Raw genomic sequence first — 22,675 nt, 5'->3', positions numbered from 1 at the left:
GAGAAATTACTGCACAAGGTAATGGGAGAACAAAAGGTCATCCCTGGACATTGTACAAAGGTCATGTGAGTAAGGAAGTGGAAAGGAGATTTTTTGCATGGTGAACAAGTGGAATGTTTTGCTGAAGTGAGTGGCAAGTGCTCCAATGTTGAATGCCTTTAAGGTAAGGCATAATAGTTATCACAGTTTATGAGTATGCAACTATCCATGTAAGTCTTAGGACTCATGGAGGCTTGGAAATAATACTAATAACAGAACAGGCTTGACATATCTGGGGAACAGCTTGTTGAAGAACATACATGATGCATGTATTCATGAAAATATATATATAGTTTGCTGAAATAAATAAGTAGATCTGCAGTGCCCATAAAAATATCTAATAATTTTACTGGTATCAGATGTTAGACACTGGGCACAGACTAAGTGCATATTTTCAATGTGCATGTGTGTGCGTGTGAGAGAGAGAGAGAGAGTGTGTGCACATGTTATTAACTTGAATAAACAATTCTTATGCATTCTGTTCCTTATTATTGTTTATAGTTTGAATTTCTCTACTGTAGCTTACATGCCATTTTTGAATTGTTGTGAACTGGGTCATGGACCCACACTTTGAGAAATGCTCAAAAGAATATATGTAAATTTTTGTTTGGTTGTATTTTCTTCTTAAGAAATGTGAACGTTATAAATCAGTAAAAAAAAAAAAAAAAAAAAAAGAGGAGGGAAGGAATGAAATTCACTATCTACAGTTATCTTTGTACACAGATAATTTTTAACCACAATAATGTTCAAATAGTCTTTCTGGATATGGTATATAACCTACTGTAAGAACCTATAAGAAAAGTAGTTTTCTTTGCTATTTTCACTAATCAAAATGTATAGTACTTGTTTCATTTCATTTCATTTTTTTTTGTTTATCAGCAGAGGACAACTATGAATTCTGTAAATAAAATTTGCTCACCAAGTGAGGAGAACTCTGCACAGTTAAAGTACTGCTACTGCCACTGGAAGATTTCTGGTGATCTTTCAAACTGGAAAAAATATATATTATATATAGTTCTTCATTCAAAATGCACTAACCTATAATCTTAATAATTAGCTGTGGAAATGTAGTCATCTATAATCAATTTTCTTGCTTACTAGTTAATTCAGATATTTCAGAGTTGTACCTTTAGTGGTATATTGACTTCAAAATTAACATTAATATGTTTTTATATAATGAAACCTGTGGTGAATTCATCACTAAAAACAAACATACTAACCACAGTAATGACTATTTAATTCATAAATATTTCATCCCAAGTATCTTGGGACATCATCAGTACAGTAGTTCAAACAATACTACGAAAAACATACAGTCAGGGCACATGATTACAATGGAATCTCAATATGCGTGCAGTAACGTGTTATAGAAGTAAATTAAATATAACTGAAAAAAAAAAAAAAAAAAAAAAAAATATATATATATATATATATATATATATGAAATTAATTTTTTTAACTTGGGGATATTGTATATTAGGATTACCAAGTTATTTTATAAGCTTGGTTATTTAACTCCTAATCCCAAGTATGCAAACAATTAAGTTTACGCCTGAAACATAGTTCAAGTCTAAAGATGGTACAACATCAGAGCAACTCATTGTAAAGGTGGGTAAAGCTGTGATCACTATTCTTAGTATTTTCCATAATGTAAAGCACATCTTTTAGTGAGCTGTGCTTTACATTATGGAAAATACTAAGAATAGTGATCAGAGCTTTACCCACCTTTACAATGAGTTGCTCTGATGTTGTACCATCTTTAGACTTGAACTACGTTTCAGGCATAAACTTAATTGTTTGCATATTTGGGATTAGGAGTTAAATAACCAAGCTTATAAAATTACTTGATAATCCTAATATATATATATATATATATACAGGGTGTTTGGGATAAATTTGACATATTTATAATTAATTATATTTTTCCGTAAGTTACATGTATTAACACACACTTCTCTTCATTTAAAAGTTTGGACCCTTCTTCATTCATATACAAGATGTCAGAAAGGATGGATAGCTGGAACCCACCTGAATCATGGAAGAGAATAACTTGTATCATGATGATTCGTGCCCGCCATCAAAATAAGGATATTACGACTGCTGCCCAATGCTCCCTGAATACAGTAAAAACAATCAGGCATGAACTAGAGACTTGCAATGGTGACTACGAGGATGTAGCAAGAAGAAAGATCCCTAGCAGACGATCTGATTGCGTTCGTACAGCAGAATTCCTCGCAAATCTGCAGGAACAGGTGTTGAAGAACCCTGGCATTGGAATTCGGGCTTTGTTCGTGGAGTTGCTAACTGTAGTCAAGCCCTGGATAACAAGGGTAGCCAATGGTAGGCCGTATGTATGGCAGCAGGATTCGGCCCCTTGCCACACCTCTGGGAAAAGTCAAAAATGGTTGTCTGAAAATTTCTACGACTTCACCAGTCCAAATGTTTGGCCTCCAAACTCCCCAGACCTTAACCCCATGGATTATTTTGTATGGGGCGCAGTTGAAAAAGACACCAATCGCACTTCCAGTAATACAAAAGCCCAGTTAATGGATAAAATTAAAACAGTTTTTGCGGCCCTTCCCAGGGAGACTGTAGCATCAGCTTGTTCGAGGTTCCGAAGCAGAATTGAAGCTGTGATCGATGCTAATGGTGGTTATTTTGAGTAAATCTTGTTGATAGTATTGTAATTAACTCTGCCTGTAATGTTTTTTTGTCAATTCATTAAATTTAATAGATACAAAGAAGATTTTCTTTTTCCTTACGAAACTGTCAAATTTATCCCGAACACCCTGTATATATATATATGTGTGTGTGTGTGTGTGTAGAAGGTATTTTACCTTGGGTAGAATAAATATTAAAAATACCAAGCAATTTTAAACCTGGTTTTACTCCATTACCCAAGTAAGCAAACAGACAAATAAGTCAAGTTTGTGCCTGCAAGTGATGCAATTCTAGCTGATCCTACAGGTAGTGCAAGACCAAGGCAACTCGTGGTAAAGGTGGCATAAGCTCTGATCACTAATCTTAATATTTACCCTTAATGCCAAAACATATCTCCAAGAAGGGGATGCATGATGTTTTTTGTATTAAAGGCAAGGGGCCACTACCCAGACCGGTTTCGACCTTTATTGAGGTCTCGTCAGTGGGAGCTAGGGTAGAAATACCAAGATTTAGTAATACAGAGCTTATAAGTATTTTACCAGAACAAGTTGCCATAAGGTGTTTTAACCTTATTAAATAAAAATCTTAATTTCTGGATTTATACATTCAAAGAAAAGAAGATGGTTCCATCGTCACATCTGTCTATCGCAAGCCTACATTTTCAGGTTGCTACATTCACAATTCTTCTGCTCATCATCCAGCTCACAAATTTGGCATCATTAAATCACTAGTTTCCAGAGCACACAAATTCTGCTCCTCTAAAGATTCTCTAAACCAAGAACTAAAAATAATTAAAAATACAGCCATACTATATGGATATAATCTTAAAACAACTCGAAAAATCATCAGTCACCTTCCCACACATCAACCCAGGCAAGAAGAAGTCCATAGGATTCCGATACCTTACATCATAGGCATCACCAAACGTCTTTCAAAAATTATGAAGAAATACAATTTTGCCACTACTAACACACCTATCAACCAAATCTATAACTTGTTACCTTCTCCTAAGGACAAACTCTCACCTCTGATGTTACCTGGTGTTTATGAGATCCAATGCACCTGCAAATTGTCTTACTTACTATGGTCAGACAGGTAGGTCTGTTCAGAAATGCAAACCGTAGGATTCATTGGGAGAAGCTGAAACTTTTACATAGATCTTTATATAAATATGAACGTTTATATAAAGAAAGTGCTGAAGCCCTACTACACAGACCACATTTAAACAGCAACGACATTCTTACTATTCCTAAAATATATATTGGAAATTGTCATACAAAATTGTTTAAAATAATCTTGATATATATATATATATATATATTTAAAAAGATATTTAATGACTAAAAAACTGAGAATTAATTAAAAGCTTTAATGATAAAAAACACAACAGTTTCAGCTTTTTACAGCCTTCATCAGGTATCTTTTTAGGAAGAGGAAACAATAATAAAAACTGAAGATTCTGAAAAACTGAGAAGCACAGATAAATTGCAGTACATAACTGGAGAGAAAAAAAAAAAAAAAAACATTTCAATCTGGCTACTTCCGATATCAAGACACCATCTATAAACAGCACTAGAGCTTGGCGATGGGGAACCCATTATCCCTATTCTGGCGAATATTTACCTTGAGGACTTCGAAACAAGAGCTATATCGTCCTTTTCATTTAAACCAAAAGTTTGGACGTGTTATGTAGATGACATTTTTATTATATGGAGCCACGGCAAAAACTCTCTCATGGATTTTCTTCATCATCTCAATAACCAACATCCAAATATAAAATTCACAGCCGAACTAGAACACGAAAACTCCCTACCATTCCTGGATATAAAACTCTCATGCTGCTCTGGAAAATTTAAAATCTCTATGTACAGAAAACCAACACATACTAATAGATATCTTCACAATCTTTCTCATCATTTTCTACCACAAAAACTCGGAACAATTTCCACCTTTGGACACAGAGCACACTCTCTTTTAAACGATCCAGATGAACTTCAAAAAGAAATTAATCACCTCTCACATCTCTCTGAACAAAATGGATATTATAAAAAAAACATTAAGAAATTTCTTATAGATCCTCCTAGGCACTGCAATACAGAAACTACCAATTTTAAAGGTAGCATCTCAATCCCATACATCAGTTCGGTCTCCCAAAAATTGGCTAACGTCCTTAAGAAGTACAACATCAGGACGTCATTTACTACACTTCCAAAAATCCAATCTCTTATAAGCCATCCTAAGCCGAAGCATCACAATCAGAATCTTCAGCCTTCATCAGAATCTTCAGTTTTTAGTATTGTTTCCTCTTCCTAAAATGATACCTGATGAAGGCTGTAAACAGCCGAAACTAGTTGTGTTTTTCATCATTAAAGCTTTTGATTAATTCTCGGTTTTTTAGTCATTAAATATCTTTCAAAATGTATCAAAGTAACCGAGTCAATGCTCATGAATACATACATATATATATATATATATATATATATGTTTTTTTTTTTCCAGTTATATTTAATTTACTTCTATAACACGTTACTGCATGCATATTGAGATTCCATTGTAATCATGCACCCTAACTGTATGTTATTCCTAGTATCGTTTGAACTACTGTACTGATGATGTCCCAAGATACTTGGGATGAAATATTTATGAATTAATTAGTCATTACTGTGGTTAGTATGTGTGTTTTTAGTGATAACATTAATATGTTATAAATTAAAGGATGGAGCTCAATATATAAAAAAGTTAATATTTAATATAAACATATATATGTATATATATATATATATATGAAAAAGTTTAATGACTGATACCGAGAGATAAAAAGATGACATGATATATTTGAAAAGATATAGTTTACTAGTTTCGTTGAATTGATCAACATCTTCAGGTATCACAATCAAAGAAGTATATAAGGAATTACAGAGACTTAAAATTGTAATAACAGAACAAGTACAAAAAGACAGTAGCGTGTTTGAAAACAAAATGTGAACTTGAGTTCCAAAGAAACATATACTACGCGCTGTCGTGAGTGCGCCAGTACTGAACAGAGGCAACGTGTGCATCAGAGAGATTAAAACTCAGGCTGTTGTTGATATGAGAGGAATCTAGAGAAATTTCCCAAGATTCGACAATCTTTCTCTCGAGTTCATCATAGCACACATGGATGTTAGAAGTTTGAGTCCAGTTCACAATGTGTTGGCGGCCTTCGTCTGAGTTTAGCTGAAAAGAGAATGTGGCTAGAGAGAGCGCTAGCTCTAGTCCTGTTATATGAGATGTCTCGACGATGTTCTTCCAAATGTAGAAGGATGGATTTAGCAGTCTGGCCATAGTATGGCTTTCCACAATCATATAAAATCTTGTACACTCCTGGAAACTGAGTTGGAAGATGTTTCACTTTAGGTTTGCTAAGTATTGAATGAAGTTTTGGAAGCATAGTGAAGCAAGTTTTGAAGTTAAACTTCTTGAGAATCTTTGACAGTTTCGGTGAAATAGAGCTGATGTAAGGTAAAGAAATGAAGGCTCTTGGGGAAGAGGGATCTTCAGAAGTAGTTGAGTGACTGGGGGAAAGAAATTTGTCAATTTTCTTAGGAGAGAAATCATTATTAATAAAAGTTTTTTTTAGAAAAAGGAGTTCATTTTCAATTTCTGTTTCTTCTGTAAGTAATGATTTGGCTCGGTGAGCTAAGGTGGAAATAATACCAAATTTTTGTGGGGGATAGTGATGGGAGGAAGCATGAAGGTATCTATCAGTATGAGTAGGCTTTCTAAAAATTGAGATTTTAATACTCTCAGCACATCTGGTAAGTTTCAGGTCTAAAAAGGGGAAGCAGTCATCTGATTCCAGTTCGAAGGTAAAAGAGATTTTTTCATGGCACTTGTTTAGGTGGTCTAAAAATAAATTGAGGTTGTTGACACCATCTTCCCAGATGAGGAAAATACAGTAAAACCTCTTTTTTATGTTCCTGCAATTTACGTTTTCTTGCCATTTACATCATTTTCCGTTGGTCCCGTCTTAAGGCCTATTCTTACGATGTATTGTTTTCCCGCCATTAACAACTTGATATGGACGTTATTTCCCGTGATTTGCGTTTTTTTCTCTGGTGGCAATACTGATTTTCGAATCAATTTCTGCGGAAATCTGCGCATTTATGTTTCCAGAATGATGTTGCTTTCGGCTGTAGTTTCATTTCCGGCATCATGGTGACTTGCACGCTTGCAGCAGTAATGTAGTAATGAGCGATACCGTGATTTTTCAATCACAGTACGAATTAATATTGAAGAATTTCTGCTACGTAATTTAGAGTGTGAAAGTTGCTTTCAAGTTGCGGTGGTGGATTATCCATGTTAGTAAAATGGAGAAAAAAAAAGACAGAAAATGTATTTCAGTAGAAGAAAAGATGGCAATTATGCAACGTGTAGATTGGCATGCCAGAACACGTGTGCATTTAGCAAAAGATTTTGGACTCTCCGTGTCCACTTTGAACACGATAGTAAAAAACAGGTCAAGGATCGAACTCAATGCAAAGCAACCAGGCGCTATGTCAAAAAAAAAAAAAAACGAAAAGCAAAAACAATCAACTATTAAAGATTTTTTTCAACAGATAAATGTAAGTAATTGTAAATTCATTTATTTTCAGTTATTAAATTTTATAATCTAGTATGTAGACTCACATACTAGCAGTAAGTCATCTTTTAGCCTTTTTTAAATGTTTTTTACATTTCCTGCTATTTACACTTTTTTCCATCAGTCCCCTGAAAAGTGTTAAAAAAGGGGTTTTTACTGTATCATCAATAATAGCGATACCAGAATTTTGGTTTAAGATGGAAGGAGTTAATAGCTTTTTCTTCAAAATCATTGAGAAATATATCTGCGAGAATTGGAGAGCGGGCTGCTCATGGCCAGACCTGAGTTTTGTAAGTAGATCTTATTGTCATATTTGAAGTATCCTGACTTCATGCAATGGGAGAGAAGAGCAAAGAGTTTTTTTGATAATTTGTGCTTGAGAAGATGGAGGACTACTTGAGCAGGTACATTTGTAAAGAGAGAAACAATATCGAAACTGGCTATTAAATCTGTTATTTTAAGTTTGATATCCTTAATTTTAGAAACAAAATCTGCAGAGTTTTTAATATGTGAAGAGGAAATTCCAGAAAGATTTCTTAAAAAAGAAATCTTTCTGGAATTTTCACTATTAATTTCTTACTCAGAAATTAATAGTAACCCTACAATTGAACTACACAATAGAACTAATAATTTATTAAAAACCACCTTGGAGTTACAAAGAAACATTTGTCTTTCTCTTAGGTCATTTCATCCCTTAATCCCACGATTGTATAGTCTCCCCAAGAAACAAACTGCCCACTCAGACCTATAGATGGCAGTTTGTTTTGTGAATCTTGGGGAGCCCATACAATCGTGGGATTAAGGGATGTAGTGACCTAAGAGAAAGACGAATGTTTCTTTGTAAGATTTCTTACTCTTCTACCTATAACTAACCTTTCCAAATATCTCACGAGGTTTCTAAGAAATCTTTCTGGAATTTCCTCTTCACATATTAAAAACTCTGCAGATTTTGTTTCTAAAATCAAGGATATCAAACTTAAAATAACAGATTTAATGGCCAGTTTCGATATTGTTTCTCTCTTTACAAATGTACCTGCTCAAGAAGTTCTCGATCTTCTCAAGAACAAATTATCAAAAAAATTCTTTGCTCTTCTCTCCCCAAGATACTTCAAATATGACAATAAGATCTACTTACAAAACTCAGGTCTGACCATGGGCAGCCTGCTCTCTCTGATTCTCGCAACGATTTTGAAGAAAAAGCTATTAACTCCTTCCATCTTAAACCAAAATTCTGGTATCGCTATATTGATGATATTTTCCTCATCTAGGAAGATGGTGTCAACCTCAATTTATTTTTAGACCACCTAAACAAGTGCCATTAAAAAATCTCTTTTACCTTCAAACTGGAATCAGATGACTGCCTCCCCTTTTTAGACCTGAAACTTACCAGATGTGCTGAGAGTATTAAAATCTCAATTTTTAGAAAGCCTACTCATACTGATAGATACCTTCATGCTCCCTCCCATCACTATCCCCCACAAAAATTTGGTATTATTTCCACCTTAGCTTACCATACTAATAGATACCTTCATGCTCCCTCCCATCACTATCCCCCCACAAAAATTTGGTATTATTTCCACCTTAGCTTACCGAGCCAAATCATTACTTACAGAAGAAACAGAAATTGAAAATGAACTCCTTTTTCTTAAAAAAACTTTTATTAATAATGGTTTCTCTCCTAAGAAAATTGACAAATTTCTTTCTCCCAGTCACTCAACTACTTCTGAAGATCCCTCTTCCCCAAGAGCTTTCATTTCTTTGCCTTACATCAGCTCTATTTCACCAAAACTGTCAAAGATTCTCAAGAAGTTTAACTTCAAAACTTGCTTCACTATGCTTCCAAAACTTCATTCAATACTTAGCAAACCTAAAGAGAAACATCTTCCAACTCAGTTTCCAGGAGTGTACAAGATTTTATATGATTGTGGAAAGCCATACTATGGCCAGACTGCTAAATCCATCCTTCTACATTTGGAAGAACATCGTCGTCGAGACATCTCATATAACAGGACTAGAGCTAGCACTCTCTCTAGCCACATTCTCTTTTCAGCTAACTCAGACGAAGGCCGCCAACACATTGTGAACTGGACTCAAACTTCTAACATCCATGTGTGCTATGATGAACTCGAGAGAAAGATTGTCGAATCTAGGGAAATTTCTCTAGATTCTTCTCATATCAACAACAGCCTGAGTTTTAATCTCTCTGATGCACACATTGCCTCTGTTCAGTACTGGCGCACTCACGACAGCGCGTAGTATATGTTTGTTTGGAACTCAAGTTCACATTTTGTTTTCAAACACGCTACTGTCTTTTTGTACTTGTTCTGTTATTACAATTTTAAGTCTCTGTAATTCTTTATATACGTCTTTGATTGTGATACCTGAAGATGTTGATCAATTCAATGAAACTGTAAACTAGTAGTATCTTTTCAAATGTATCATGTCTTCTTTTTATCTCTCGGTATCAGTCATTAAAGCTTTTTCATAATATTCCAACCAAGTAAAAATGAATTCTGAAAAAAAAAAAAAAAAAAATATATATATATATATACACACACACACACAATGGATCCATTATTGCATTATACTGTTTCAAATGTTGGGAATAACTTTATATACATTTTGGGTAAACTTTGCTGGCCCAGTTGACCAAGTGGTTAGCGTACCTGCTCTCCAACCAAAAGGCTGAGGTTCAAATCCTGCGTGAGCATGGATATTTGTGATTGTGTTCAGGTGAACGATAAATTTCATCACTTTGTGTGAGACCACTTACCCATTTATAGAAGGCCTGAAGTGGCTTTAAAATGTTCCATGTTTGATCTCTAGAGCAGGATTTATGGACTATGTAAAAAATAAATTAAATATACAAAAATATATAAAATTGATAAAAAATAGAAAAAACATATCCTTAGCCCACTCATGGTATAAATGTACTATAGTAGTACCTAAGCTTTTTGTTTCCTAGAGCACATTCTAAAATACCGATAGGCACCATCTATTTTTTCAACAAACCTTTTGAATTCGTTTGTTAAATGAATACATACAAAGTTTACATTATAATCAAATGTTTTATTACTTAAAAGTTTACATTATAAAAAAATGTAAATATATATATGTAAGTTAGTGTGATCCTTGGCATTCCATTTCATTGGCCAGTGCTTTATAATTAGGAGAATATGATGATATTCCAGTTCTTAAACTGGAATGAACAACTTCGAATGAGGGTCTACTTTACATTGTATGCATTTAATACTCGTCATGTGTCATTAAAGCATGCATCATATAGCATGCCATGAATTGTTGCGTGATTATTTTAAACTATACGGCACACACAAATTGGTCTACGGGCGCCATGGTGCCCGCGGGCATAGGGTTGGGAACCCCTGTACTATAGTCTTCAAATAGCTTCGTGTGGATGGGAGCGACATAAAAAACAAACAATGTTTCTTCACCAAATTTACACATAAAATCACAGAAACTCAAAGTTACGAACAAGTGAAATTTAAGCCAGCTTCTTCTTTGATTTCTAGTGATCAGATCTGAACTTTACCTTTGGGAGCGTTTCAATTTTGTGGAGTTTAAGGCAAGGTGTACTGCTTGCAGCTCAGCAATACAGTTGTACATTTTAGTGGAATCTGATTAGGACTCCACTAGACTAGTTTTGAACTGTCTATACAGACAGGTACAAAATTAGAGTATTCTACTCTGTGTTTTGAAAAAATGTTGCTGGTGAGGGGAGAGGGGATATGTTTCACTAATCTGCACAGAAGAGAGAGAAGCTTTATAATGGATGCAGCTGTGAAATGATGGTAGTTTGGTGGCATCTGTGCAATATTGGCTACCTTTAATGTAGAGAGCTCATAGAAATGTTTTATTCACTATAAACAAAAAGCACACACGGCATGACGGATGCACAACGTTTCTTGCTGCAGACAAAAAATTATTGGTCATATCAGATAGTCCTGCAGGAATTTTATTTTGGTTGTATATGATAAGGACAGCTGCTGATGTCAAAGTGGTAAAGGTGGTTCATTTGCTTCAATGTAAAGCTAAGAATAGTAATGTTCAAAATGCTCTGGTCACAATTCTGAATGGTGGATTAGATCTAGCTATTGAAGTGTAGTCTCCCTTGCGGAAACATAGACATAAGACCCATAATCAAGTTGTGATCTGATAAGTACTCGATATAAGTGAAGCAATGAACATTTGTCTGCATCAATGTTCCCTCTATGTGAGTGCAGTGCCATACAGTAACGGAAATATTCATGTGCATACCGAATTACTGCTGCACAGCTACTGGTGGATGTAAAAAAAAATTTACAGTTACTGGTAGCAAGAACTCTGCTTCAGCAGTAACTGGGATTACTGTTTGGTCTAGTTATAGTTTGGCCAGAATGAACACTACATATGAGAAAAAATACAAGCAGTTGTCTGTAGCAAAAATCTTAACCCATTTGAAAGCACTCAGTTTGAAACATGGTCAATAGCTTATAGCACTGTCTCCTGCTCTCTCTCTCTCTCTCATATGGCCTTCATGTTACAAGAATAACAAAAGATGGTAAAGCCATCCGCATAGAGGGCATTACTTATAGCTGAAGGAAGTCGTTTTGTTATCGAGTTAACTATGAAAGCAAACAGCATGACACTTAATACAAAACCTTGTGGAACTCCTTTTTGAAGAAAGGGCCAAAAGAGGGCTGATCACACTTGCATTGGAAAAGTGAGTTAGAAAGTTTTTTAATAAAGAGATGAAGGTTTCCTCTGAAACCAAAGTTAGATAAGTTTTTCAATATGCCAACCCTCCAAGCTGTTTCATATGCTTATTATTATTATTGTTATATGGAGTCCAGAGACTTATCGTGGTTGACAAACTATCACACACACAAAACCTATCATACTTCTTTTTAAACTCATTCACTGTCATGGAACTCGCAACTAATTCTGGCAATCCATTCCACTCATTCACCACTCTACATGCAAAGAATGTGGTCTGCACACCCCTACTAACCATACTCTTACACAACTTCCACAACTTCCACAGACAGCCCCTAATTCTTTGACTATTTGTCATATATTGAAAAATTTCCTTTGCATCAATTCCATAAACTCCCCCTTTAAAATCTTAAAAGTTTTTATCATGTCCTCTCTTTTCTGCCTATCAACGAAACTTTTCTTCATAGGGAGCATTCTGCAGACCTGTCACCAACTTGGTCACTCATCTCTGAATCTTCTCTACCACCTCCTGGTGTCCAAAAAACCCAGGTGACCAAATATGTGCACAATAGTCAAGATGCAGCAGAATCATAGTCTTATAAAAAGGGATAATAACTTCCCTATCTTTACTTGTTAGTACGTTTTTTAACATACAAGTAATTCTTTCAGCCATTTTACCACCTCTTGCAGTATGTCATCTAGCTTCAATTCTCAGTCCACTATTATCCCCAAGTCCCTAGCCTCATCAATTTCCTGCAATCCAGTACCATCAGTATAATACACTGTATGCAATCTTTTCAACCAAAAATGCACAACCTTATATTTTGCAACATTAAATTGACAATCATTATCCTTTGCCTGCAATGCCAATTTATTCAATCTATTGCTCTCCAGTTTTGCATCATCAGGAAACAACTGAATATCCCCTTTTAAATCTTTCCCAATATCACTGATATACAAATTAAAGAGTAGTGGCCCTAGTACAGAACCCTGAGGTATGGTACCCCCACCATATATACTACTCTCGGGTAGTATATTATATCTTTACCTGGCTTTGGAAAAACAATCATAAAAACTTTTTTCAGAATTCCAAAAATACATTTTCACAGAATTTCTATTGAACAGATAGCGCACCTGATGAAATAAGGATGGTAACAGATTTTAACAATCTTATAATGGATATGGTCATATCAGTCGGCACTGAAGCAAGGCAGTTTCACTTCTTCTTTCTTGAATGGTTTGTTGTCATCTAGATCAGTGGTTCCTAACCTTTTCCCACTTGCATACTCCTTTTAAACCCATTTCTATAAACTGTACCCCTTGTTTTTAAAACAGCTGTTTTTAAATATTGATATTTTTGTTCAGTGCCTATCTTAATGTAAAATAGTGGAAATGAGGCCATTTCCACCACTACCGATTATTTTTCGTGTACCCCTGAACAGCCCAGCATGTACCCCCAGTTGGTAACCGATGATCTAGATCATTCAAAGTGAACAGAATTTCATATCTTTCCTTTGCTTTTTTAGGACCAGGAATTCTGGACTGTAAAAGAACGGTTTTGGAAAAAAATCTCTCCCTGAAAGTGTAGCTGCAACTGTGCATCAATTCTATTCCAGGATCGAAGAGGGGTGAGTGGAATATCTGCCCTTCATTTTCTGGGTTTTTTCCAGGAATTTTTTGGTGTTCACTCTTGTGGCAGAAGACATAAAAATGATCCACGAGTCCTCCTGGTTCTGACAGTAGTATGTTTAGGTGCAAGCACATTTGAAGGAAATTAAATGTATACAAGAAATGATCACAGATTATGCAAGATTTAATGAAAGAACTTAAACACAAAAAGTATTTAAAGACAAAAGTTGACCAGCAAAGACTTTCTTGAAACTTTCAATTTTGCATCACTTCAGCATATAGTAAAAAAAGATTATTATGATTACGATAAGTTGATATATTTTCAAATTAGCAGAGGTTACAAATGAAGATGATAATATGCTATGAAAAGATTAGCAGCAGTATATCACATTGGTGGAACTCTACTCCAGGAGATTGATGAGGCCAGGGACTTGGGAGTGTTGGTGGATAGGAAATTGAAGTTTAGGGGGCACATTGCAAAAGTGGCTAAATCAGCTCATCAAATCACTTGGATGCTAAAGAATACTTTGACGAGAAGAGATAAGTAAGTTATTGTTCCCCTGTATCGAGCCTTGATAAGACCCCATCTAGATTACTGTGCCCAGATCTGGTCACCTAGGTTTCTTCTTGATGGGGAGGAGGTGGAGAGGATCCAGAGGCGAGTGACCAAGATGATAGCAGGTCTGTGGAATGAACCTTATGAGAACAGGTTGAGGATCTGTGGGTTGCAAAAATTGGTTGATAGGCAGAGGAGGGGAGATATGATTGAGACATTCAAATTGCTGAAGGATTTCTATAGGATTAATTCAGAGGATATTTTTGGGAACAGGACTGATGGTGGGAGGACTAGGGGACATCCATGGAAGTTGGACAAGAGTGTGGTTAATAAGGGTGTTAGAGCTGGGTTTTTTACTTTTAGAATGGTGAATGAGTGGAATAAGCTGCCTGAGTCTGTTGTGGGTGCTGTGACAGTGAATGAGTTCAAGGCAAAGTATGATAGGTACTGTGTGAATGTCAAATAGTTGAGATGGACATGATGTTCAGGGCCTCCCTTGATGAGTCTAGGGACTCCTTGGAGCCGCCCGTAATAATAATAATATCAAGCTGTACATGCAAATCAACGTACTCAAACCTCGATATGAATTACATCAAGATAGGTGATCTACTTACTAAGTGTTAAAATGACAATGCAGAATAGTACAGTGGTATCTCGCTAAGCCAAACAAATAAAAACTGTGCTCGTTCTGAGTAGCGAAATTTCCTCCAAGAGACAACAACAACTAGCGTTTAAGACAAAAATAATCAAATTCTAATCGAACATCAATTTAATCCTGTAAATAAATGAAGTAAATGACAGAAAAAAAGCTACTGTACTGTAATGCAAAACTTAAAAAATAATACAGTACATAACACCAGTTTATTTTAGTAAAAAATTTAGTTTGTTATTGAAAAATTGCTGAATTAAATCAGAATCCTCAACAACCTGTGTTGTTGAGGATTCTGATTTAATAAAATTGCATAGTTCATTACATAATTTAATTTGCGTAAAAATTATCACTTTCTTGTACACAACACAAAATAAAGTTTCACAAAATAACACAAAAAATATTTTTTTTTATTTCTTTATAAAAAAGTCACTGATTTTTTTCTGCTTCTTGGAAGTTTAACTTTTTTCGAATGCTTCTCGGAGCTGCATTAGCAATAAAATTTTGTGGAATGGCGTATCATTCTGCTTATCCCATTCTATGCACATCACATTTTATTTTTTTTTTTCTTCGAGTTCTTTCTCGTCATCTCATTCATTCTGCAGCGTCATATAATTTCAGCATCTGATTTGATTTCGAATTCACTTTCGGTTCTACCTGTAATCCATTCCGTGACATCTGTTTGTGAAATTTCAACATATGGATTTATATTTTTAACCAAATTATGCACATTTTGAATTTCTTCTTTTTGTGTATCACCATAGTTATCTTAGTAAATTCTAGAAGGCCACATGATGCTCTAATTGCTTTAGGTTCGACGGCTTCCCAAGCAGCAGCAACTGAGAATGCTACATTCTTCAAATTTATATTTTTTATTGATGTGGTAACTCATAATTTTGGGAAATTAGATTTAAAAGCAGGTCATTATGTTATTTTAATTTAATGGATTGTATTATGTTCTGATCCATTGGTTGCAACAATGGAGTACAGTTTGGAGGCGAAAACATAGCTGTAAAATTTCCGTCCTCACTAATCAATTCATCTGCTAGTACAGTTATCCAATAATAAAAGTGCTTTCTGTTCTAAATTCTGGGATTTTAAATAACTTTTAACAGATGGTACAAAATCGTTGTGAAACCAGTTTGAAAAAAGTTTGATATTCATCCATCCTTTACGTTGACTTTGGTACAAAACCGAAAGGCAGCAGTTCTTAAATGATCTTGGATTTTTTGATTTTCCAGTCATAAGTAACTTTAATTTATGTTTTCCTGAGGCATTTGCACAAGGCATGATCATGACACTCTCTTCGGACATTTTTCGATTGGGCACTGAGGCTTCATTTCTGTGAACTAGAGTTTTCTTTGGTAACAACCTCGAACAAAGACCACTTTAATTTGCATCATAAATTTGATCATCGGTTAAATTTAATTGAAAAATTTTTTCTAAAAAAAGCTTTTTGGAATGGTTCTACGGTGGAAACGTCACTAGACGGTTTTTCTCCTGATACTGATAGATACCGAATACAGTGGCATTTCTTAAATTTTTCTAGCCAACCATCACTTGCTTTGAATTTCTGATCTGGGTAAATTTGTGAATGGAAATGCTTAGCTTTCTGCTTTAAAATGTCTCCAGAGATGGGAGTATAACGACTTCTTTCTTGAAGAAACCATGTGTAAACAGCAGAATCAAGTAAAGAAAAATCACTTGTTTTCAGAGTTTGTCTCTTAATGACCAAGCAAGGCTTGCCCCTTCTTCTGTGGTTGAAATATAAGTTAAAATCCTGTCTTTTATTTATTTTTTTATTTTCATGTCACTGTAGATTTGCCGACAGCGTATTCAGTAGCAAGTTGTATGGCTGCTTCAGCCTTTTCTAGACGCTGAATTATTTTACACTCATCCGACAATGATAATGTTACGTGTTTTCTTTTGGTAGGCTTCGACCTGGTAGCCATTTTAATGAAATAAATTTTAGTGTTAAAAAGAATAAAATAAAAAATGAAGTTAATGAAAAACTGAAAAAAAAAAATTAAAAACTAAAACAATCGATAATCATTCACTGAAAACTTATGAAAACACAAAACAATAAACCACAACTCAGACAATGTTTCATTTCAATAACCAAAGAAAAACTTTAGCATTATATACAACCAGGCTTTAGGCTAAGTCGTCGTCATTGTTGAAGGGACGTAAAGATACACAAACATTGTGCAATAGTGGTGACTAATCAGTTCATTAACATCAGCGGTGATTCATGCAACAATACAGTACATACAAAAAAGCAAACGAGAACACATAATAAATCAAAATAGGCCTACAGTACAGTATAACCATACAATCGACAGTATGAAAAAAATACTGTACTGTAATAATAATAAAATAAATAATAATAGTTAAAATAATAATATGTAATAAATAAAACTTTTTTTTAATTTTCAAACCGCAGTTCGAATTAATGGAGGGTTCGGACTAAAGAGGTTCGGATTAGCGAGATACCACTGTATTTAAAAATTCTCTCTCCCTCTATGAAGTTAAGCTTCTGTAGTGTGAATTATCCATTATAATGTATCCAGTATATGATCACAAAAGAAAAAAAAATTATAAAAAAATGTTCATTCAACCAAGTTCCTTTTCCTATGTTCTGTGGCATACATCATTAGAAACACATCATAATTAGAAAAAACTTGTATTAACAGATAGATTTCTAACATAACTACCATATACATAGAACAGGCTTAAAACTCAAGGTAAACACTGCATTGAGATATCAAACACATGGCTCAATGTTGAACTGTGTTATGTAATGTTTATCATGACCTAGTTCAGCTTGTTTAGTCTTTAATGTACTTTGACCATAGTTGGTTTAAAATAAGACCTTGGGTTTTTATCGCACTGAATTGGACATGTTATTTCCTTCCTTTCAGTGACATGTTATTTCAGTTGCTTCTTTGAATTTATACACATAGCTATTGAATTCAATCTGACATGGCATTCTTATGACTTGTCAAAGTACCTAATGTTTTTCATTATTAGTATGATAAGTTAAGGCCAAATTTAGGCACCTATCATTTTTCTATATCCCTAATGTGTTCTTTCATTCAAATCTCATTATATTTCCTGTTTGTCTGATGTAGCAGAGGTAGTATGCACAGAAAATTTTGTATACTTCTAGTCTCTTAAGTGGTTAATGAGACTGTTGGTATTCTTAGCACTATAGGTACTTTTATAGATGGAAGGCAACTATTTCTCCGCATTTAGTGATTAACAGGTTCTACTGATCGAGAAGAAACCCAGGTGGCCAAATATGTGCACAGTAGTTAAGATACAGCTGAACCATAGCTTAAAAAACCGGGATATAACCTCCTTATATTTTTCAGAAAGATAACACTCGATAAATACCACACAAAATTTAAAATATAGCTTGCATAGATTGATGACACCTTCTTAATCTGGTTAGGTCTGGAGGAAAAATTTTTCATCTTTACACACTTCATAAATAACTTAAGTTGTAAAATTAAATTCACTGTGGAAGTACAACAAAGCAGAACAAGTCCTTTGATAGATGTTCTAATCTCAGTTATTGATCACAACAGCCTATCTTTTGCAGTATATAGAAAGAAATGCAATTCTTATTAATTGGATATCTCCATGGAGTCAAAGGACTCCTTGTGGGAGATCCACACTAACCTTTATACAATACCTATCATCTCTCTCCTTAAACTCAATCACTATCAGGACACTCACATATACTGGATCTATTACATTCATTCACCTCTCAAGAAAAAATCTAATCTGCATATCCTCACTAACCACACTCTTATACAACTTCAAGGGATGACCCATAGTTCTGTTATGTATTTAAAATTTCTTTTGTGTCAATCTATAGAATCCCTTTAGTAATATATAAGTTATTATCATGTCCCTTCTTTTCTGTCTATCAACTAAACTTTGCAACCCACACACCTTCAATCTATTGTCACAGGGCACATTCCATAGACCTATCACCAGCTTTCTTACTTATTGTTTCTTCTCAATCAGGAGGTGGTGGATCCTCTCCACCACCTCCTGATTGAGAAGAAACCCAGGTGGCCAAATATGAGCAAAGCAGTCAAGATACAGCTGAATCATAGTTTAAAAAAGAGGGATATAACCTCCCTATCTTTATTTTTTTTTTTTCAACATCCAAGGAATCCTCTGAAATGCCCTCTAAACTTCAACTCTCTATCCAAAGAGAGAGCGAGAGAGTTGAGGCATAGCTCCACATCAATTTTCTGCAATCCAGTATCATCAAGGTGATATACAGTATGTAATCTATTCATCTCAAAGTGTAATAATCTTAGAATTTGCAAAGTTTCTTTGTTTCTTAATTTTTTAGTTATTAAACAATTTTTAACTTTAAAAATCCACTGTCCATTTGATTCATTATCTTCCTTGTTATTAGTTCTATTACTCTCTGATTTCAGAATGACCTCAAAGACAGGAATTGTTATTTTTGTATATAAAGAGTATTTGAAAGAAGGGAACTGAAGTTTTTTGCATTAATTGAGTAAATACATAAAAAATAATAGAAAGCTAATACAGGGTGTCCCAAAATTCACGCAAGATTTAAATTTAGCACCATTTGTGCGGTAAAGTGTTGCCAACGAGAAAAAAAAGACAGTGTGACAGCTGACAGTTCAGAGTTATTAAAAATGGAGCGCTACACAAAAGAACAACGCATTTTCATTGAGCAATATTTTAAAAATAATGAAGGTTTGGCAGGTACAGTTGGCAATTTTCGTACAAAATATGGTCGGAATAGTGATTTAACTTCATCAACTGTGAAAAGATTAATTAAAAAATTCAAGGAAACTGGATCAATTAGTGATCTTATACACTCTGGCCATCCTTCAACAAGTCGTTCAACAGAAAACATCGAAGCAGTTCGTGAGAGTGTTGCTGAGAGTCCAGGAACATCAATTCGGCACTGTGGTCTTGAATTGGGCATTTCAAGAAGCTCTCTACAGCGTATTCTCACGAAAGATTTGCATCTTTATGCTTACAAAGTTCAACTGACTAAAGAACTGAAGCCTACTGACTACACACAGCAAAGAGAGTTCGTTGAATGGATTATGGAACAACAACAAGTGGATGCTTATTTTTCGAACAAAATCATCTTCAGCGATTAGGCTCATTTTCATTTTGATGGCTTCGTTAATCGACAAAATTGTCGCATTTGGGTTTCAGAAAATCCAAGAGTGATTGTTGAGAAACAAATTCATCCACAACGTATCACTGTTTGGTGCGGATTTTGGGTTGAGGCATCATTGGTCCATTCTTCTTCGAAAATGCGGCTGGTAAGGCAATAACAGTTAATGGTGCTTGCTATCGTGACATGATAATCCATTTTTTTGTGCCTAAATTGCAAGATATGGATGTGGATGACATGTGGTTTCAACAAGACAGTGCCACATGCCATACAGCCCGAGAAACAATTCAATTACTGCACGAGTAATTTCCTGGTCGTGTAATTTCTCGTTTTGGTGATCAGAATTGGCCGCCCAGATCATGTGACTTAACACTGTTGGACTTTTTTCTTTGGGGTTTTTTGAAGTCTAAGGTTTATGCCAACAAGTCCACGACCACCCACGCCTTGAAGGAGGAAATTGAGCGCTGTATCAATGAAATTCAGCCACATTTATGCAAAACGGTCATGGAAAATTTCGACAAAAGAGTGCGTATGTGCCAGCAAAGCCGTGGAGGTCATTTACCCGATATGCTATTCCATGCATAACCCTATACTGTATACTTTATAAATCAATAATAAATTACAATTTTTTATTAAAAACCTGTGTTTTCAATCAAAATTACTTCTTGCATGAATTCTGGGACATCCTTTAAGTGAAACTTTATTGTTTAAGGATGATGTGATTTGGGGAATAGAAATGGAAGGATAGATATAAGAAAAGAGGTGGTGGGGGGAAGTACTGTTAATGACTGCAGAGGAATTATGCCTATAAAGTGTGGAACTGATAGTACATGTGCAGATTTTGAATCTCTGTGGTGTGAAATTGAAATTAATAGGGTAGTATATGACAGAATGCTGTTATAGGCAAACTGATTGGGCATGTAAAAAAGAAGATGATCCTGATTGGAGACTTTAATTACAGGAATACAGAATGGAAGAAGGAGAAAGTTCATGAGAACAAGGAGAGTGAGTTTGTTGAATTTCTGAAGGATAAATATCTTAAGCGGCATGTGATTAAAGCAACTAGAAGCTTTAGTGTTTTGAATGATGATAACTTCAAAAGATGTACTTGTTAATGAGGTATTAACACTGCTGTTAATTGGTAAGAATGATCATGAGGTACTAGTTGACTACAGAGATTCCTATTATCACCCACCTTATAATTCCACATATACTTCTTTTCCACAGTAACCTTTTCTTGTTTTCATCACTTCACACAAGTACCTCATGAACGTTCTTACCAATTAGCATACAATGTCCAACATACACAACTCATCTACCCAATAAGTTGGGTAGATGAGTTGTGCATAAAAGTGCAAGGAAATTTCATCAGACAATATCAGACACAAGCAATGTATAACTACTCTATTTACTTGCTTAACCCAGGATTAAGTGAATAAATAGAGTAGGAGTGAAATGGATGAACAGTGAAATCAAGCAAGCTGTGCTGGAAAAGAAAATGTTATGGCAGAGGTAGAAGACAGTTGGTGGTGGTAATCAGTTCCATGAAGAGTATAAAATGCGGGCTAGAAAAGTGACAAGCATGGTAAAGAAAGAAAAGGTGCAGTATTAGATGACTGGTCAGGTAAAGGTTAATTCAAGGGAACTCTTCTGCTATATGGCCAACAAGAGGGAAAATAATTAAGGCAGACTGACACTGGTGAATAGTTATGGCAGCAAAGTAATCATAGCAAATGATGTAGGGGAATTATTTAAAGAACGCTTTATTAGTCTATATCATAATGGTGTGAATGATGCTGTCTAACATACAGAATGGAGGGAAGAATTAGGAGAATTAAAAGTGGAAGAATCAGAGGTGTATCAGATGTTGATTGGGTTAGATGTTAATAAAGCTGTGGGAATGAATGACATATTGCCACATATTTTTAAAGAATGTGCAAAACAGCCATGCTCTTGACCCAATTATTTAATGAAAATCTTGCAATGGAGAAGATTCCTATCAAATGAAAGGAGGCAAATTAATACCTCTCCACAAGCATGGTTCTAGGACAGAACTTTCCATTGAGAGACTGGTATGTATATCTGCAGTTGTGGTCAAAGTGCTGGAAAAATTGTTTAGGAATAGAATGCAGGATTGGGTTGATAGAATCTTCTATGGTGGTCAGCATGGGTTTGTAAAGGGAGGTCTTACTTCAGCAATCTGCTTACATTTTATGATAAAGTGGTGAATGTGTTATATAAAGGAGATTCACATAGAGTGTGATTTTCTTGAACTTTTCAAAGGCATTTGATAGATTACCACATTATAAGTTGGTGTTCAAGCTGCAGAAGATGGGATTAAATAACAGACTGGTGATTAGCTCTCTCTGAACATTACCAACAAGTTGTGTGTGATGGAGCAGTGTCTCAAAAAAGGAGGGTAACCAGTGACGTGCTCCAGGGATCTGTTCTTGGGGTTCCTGTTTAACTTGTTTGTAAATGATATATCATCTGGACTGACTGGGGCTCTTCAGTTGTTTGCTGTTGATGCAAAGTTGGAGAGAATTATAAATAGTATTGCTGATGTTAATTTTCTTCAGGAAGATTTGAATAGACTTTTGACTTGGACAAAGGAGTGGGATT

At 35.0% G+C, this 22,675-nt stretch overlaps 1 protein-coding gene across 1 annotated transcript in view; it reads right to left on the bottom strand.

The window, feature by feature from the left end:
• The window catches only part of Exo70 (exocyst complex component 7), a 324,025-nt gene that overhangs the window by 183,033 nt on the left and 118,317 nt on the right, over positions 1–22,675 (bottom strand). Inside the window, exon 8 of the mRNA XM_090398081.1 lies at positions 959–1,028. Coding sequence (XP_090254207.1) covers positions 959–1,028 — 70 coding nt within the window. The remainder of the gene's footprint in view (positions 1–958; positions 1,029–22,675) is intronic.

The sequence above is a fragment of the Typopeltis vanoorti genome, chromosome 9 (genome assembly GCF_054136105.1).
Source record: "Typopeltis vanoorti isolate ZY-2024b chromosome 9, IOZ_Tvanoo_1.0, whole genome shotgun sequence".
NCBI lineage: Eukaryota > Metazoa > Arthropoda > Arachnida > Uropygi > Thelyphonidae > Typopeltis > Typopeltis vanoorti.
This window is presented reverse-complemented; position numbering and strand designations above follow the sequence as displayed.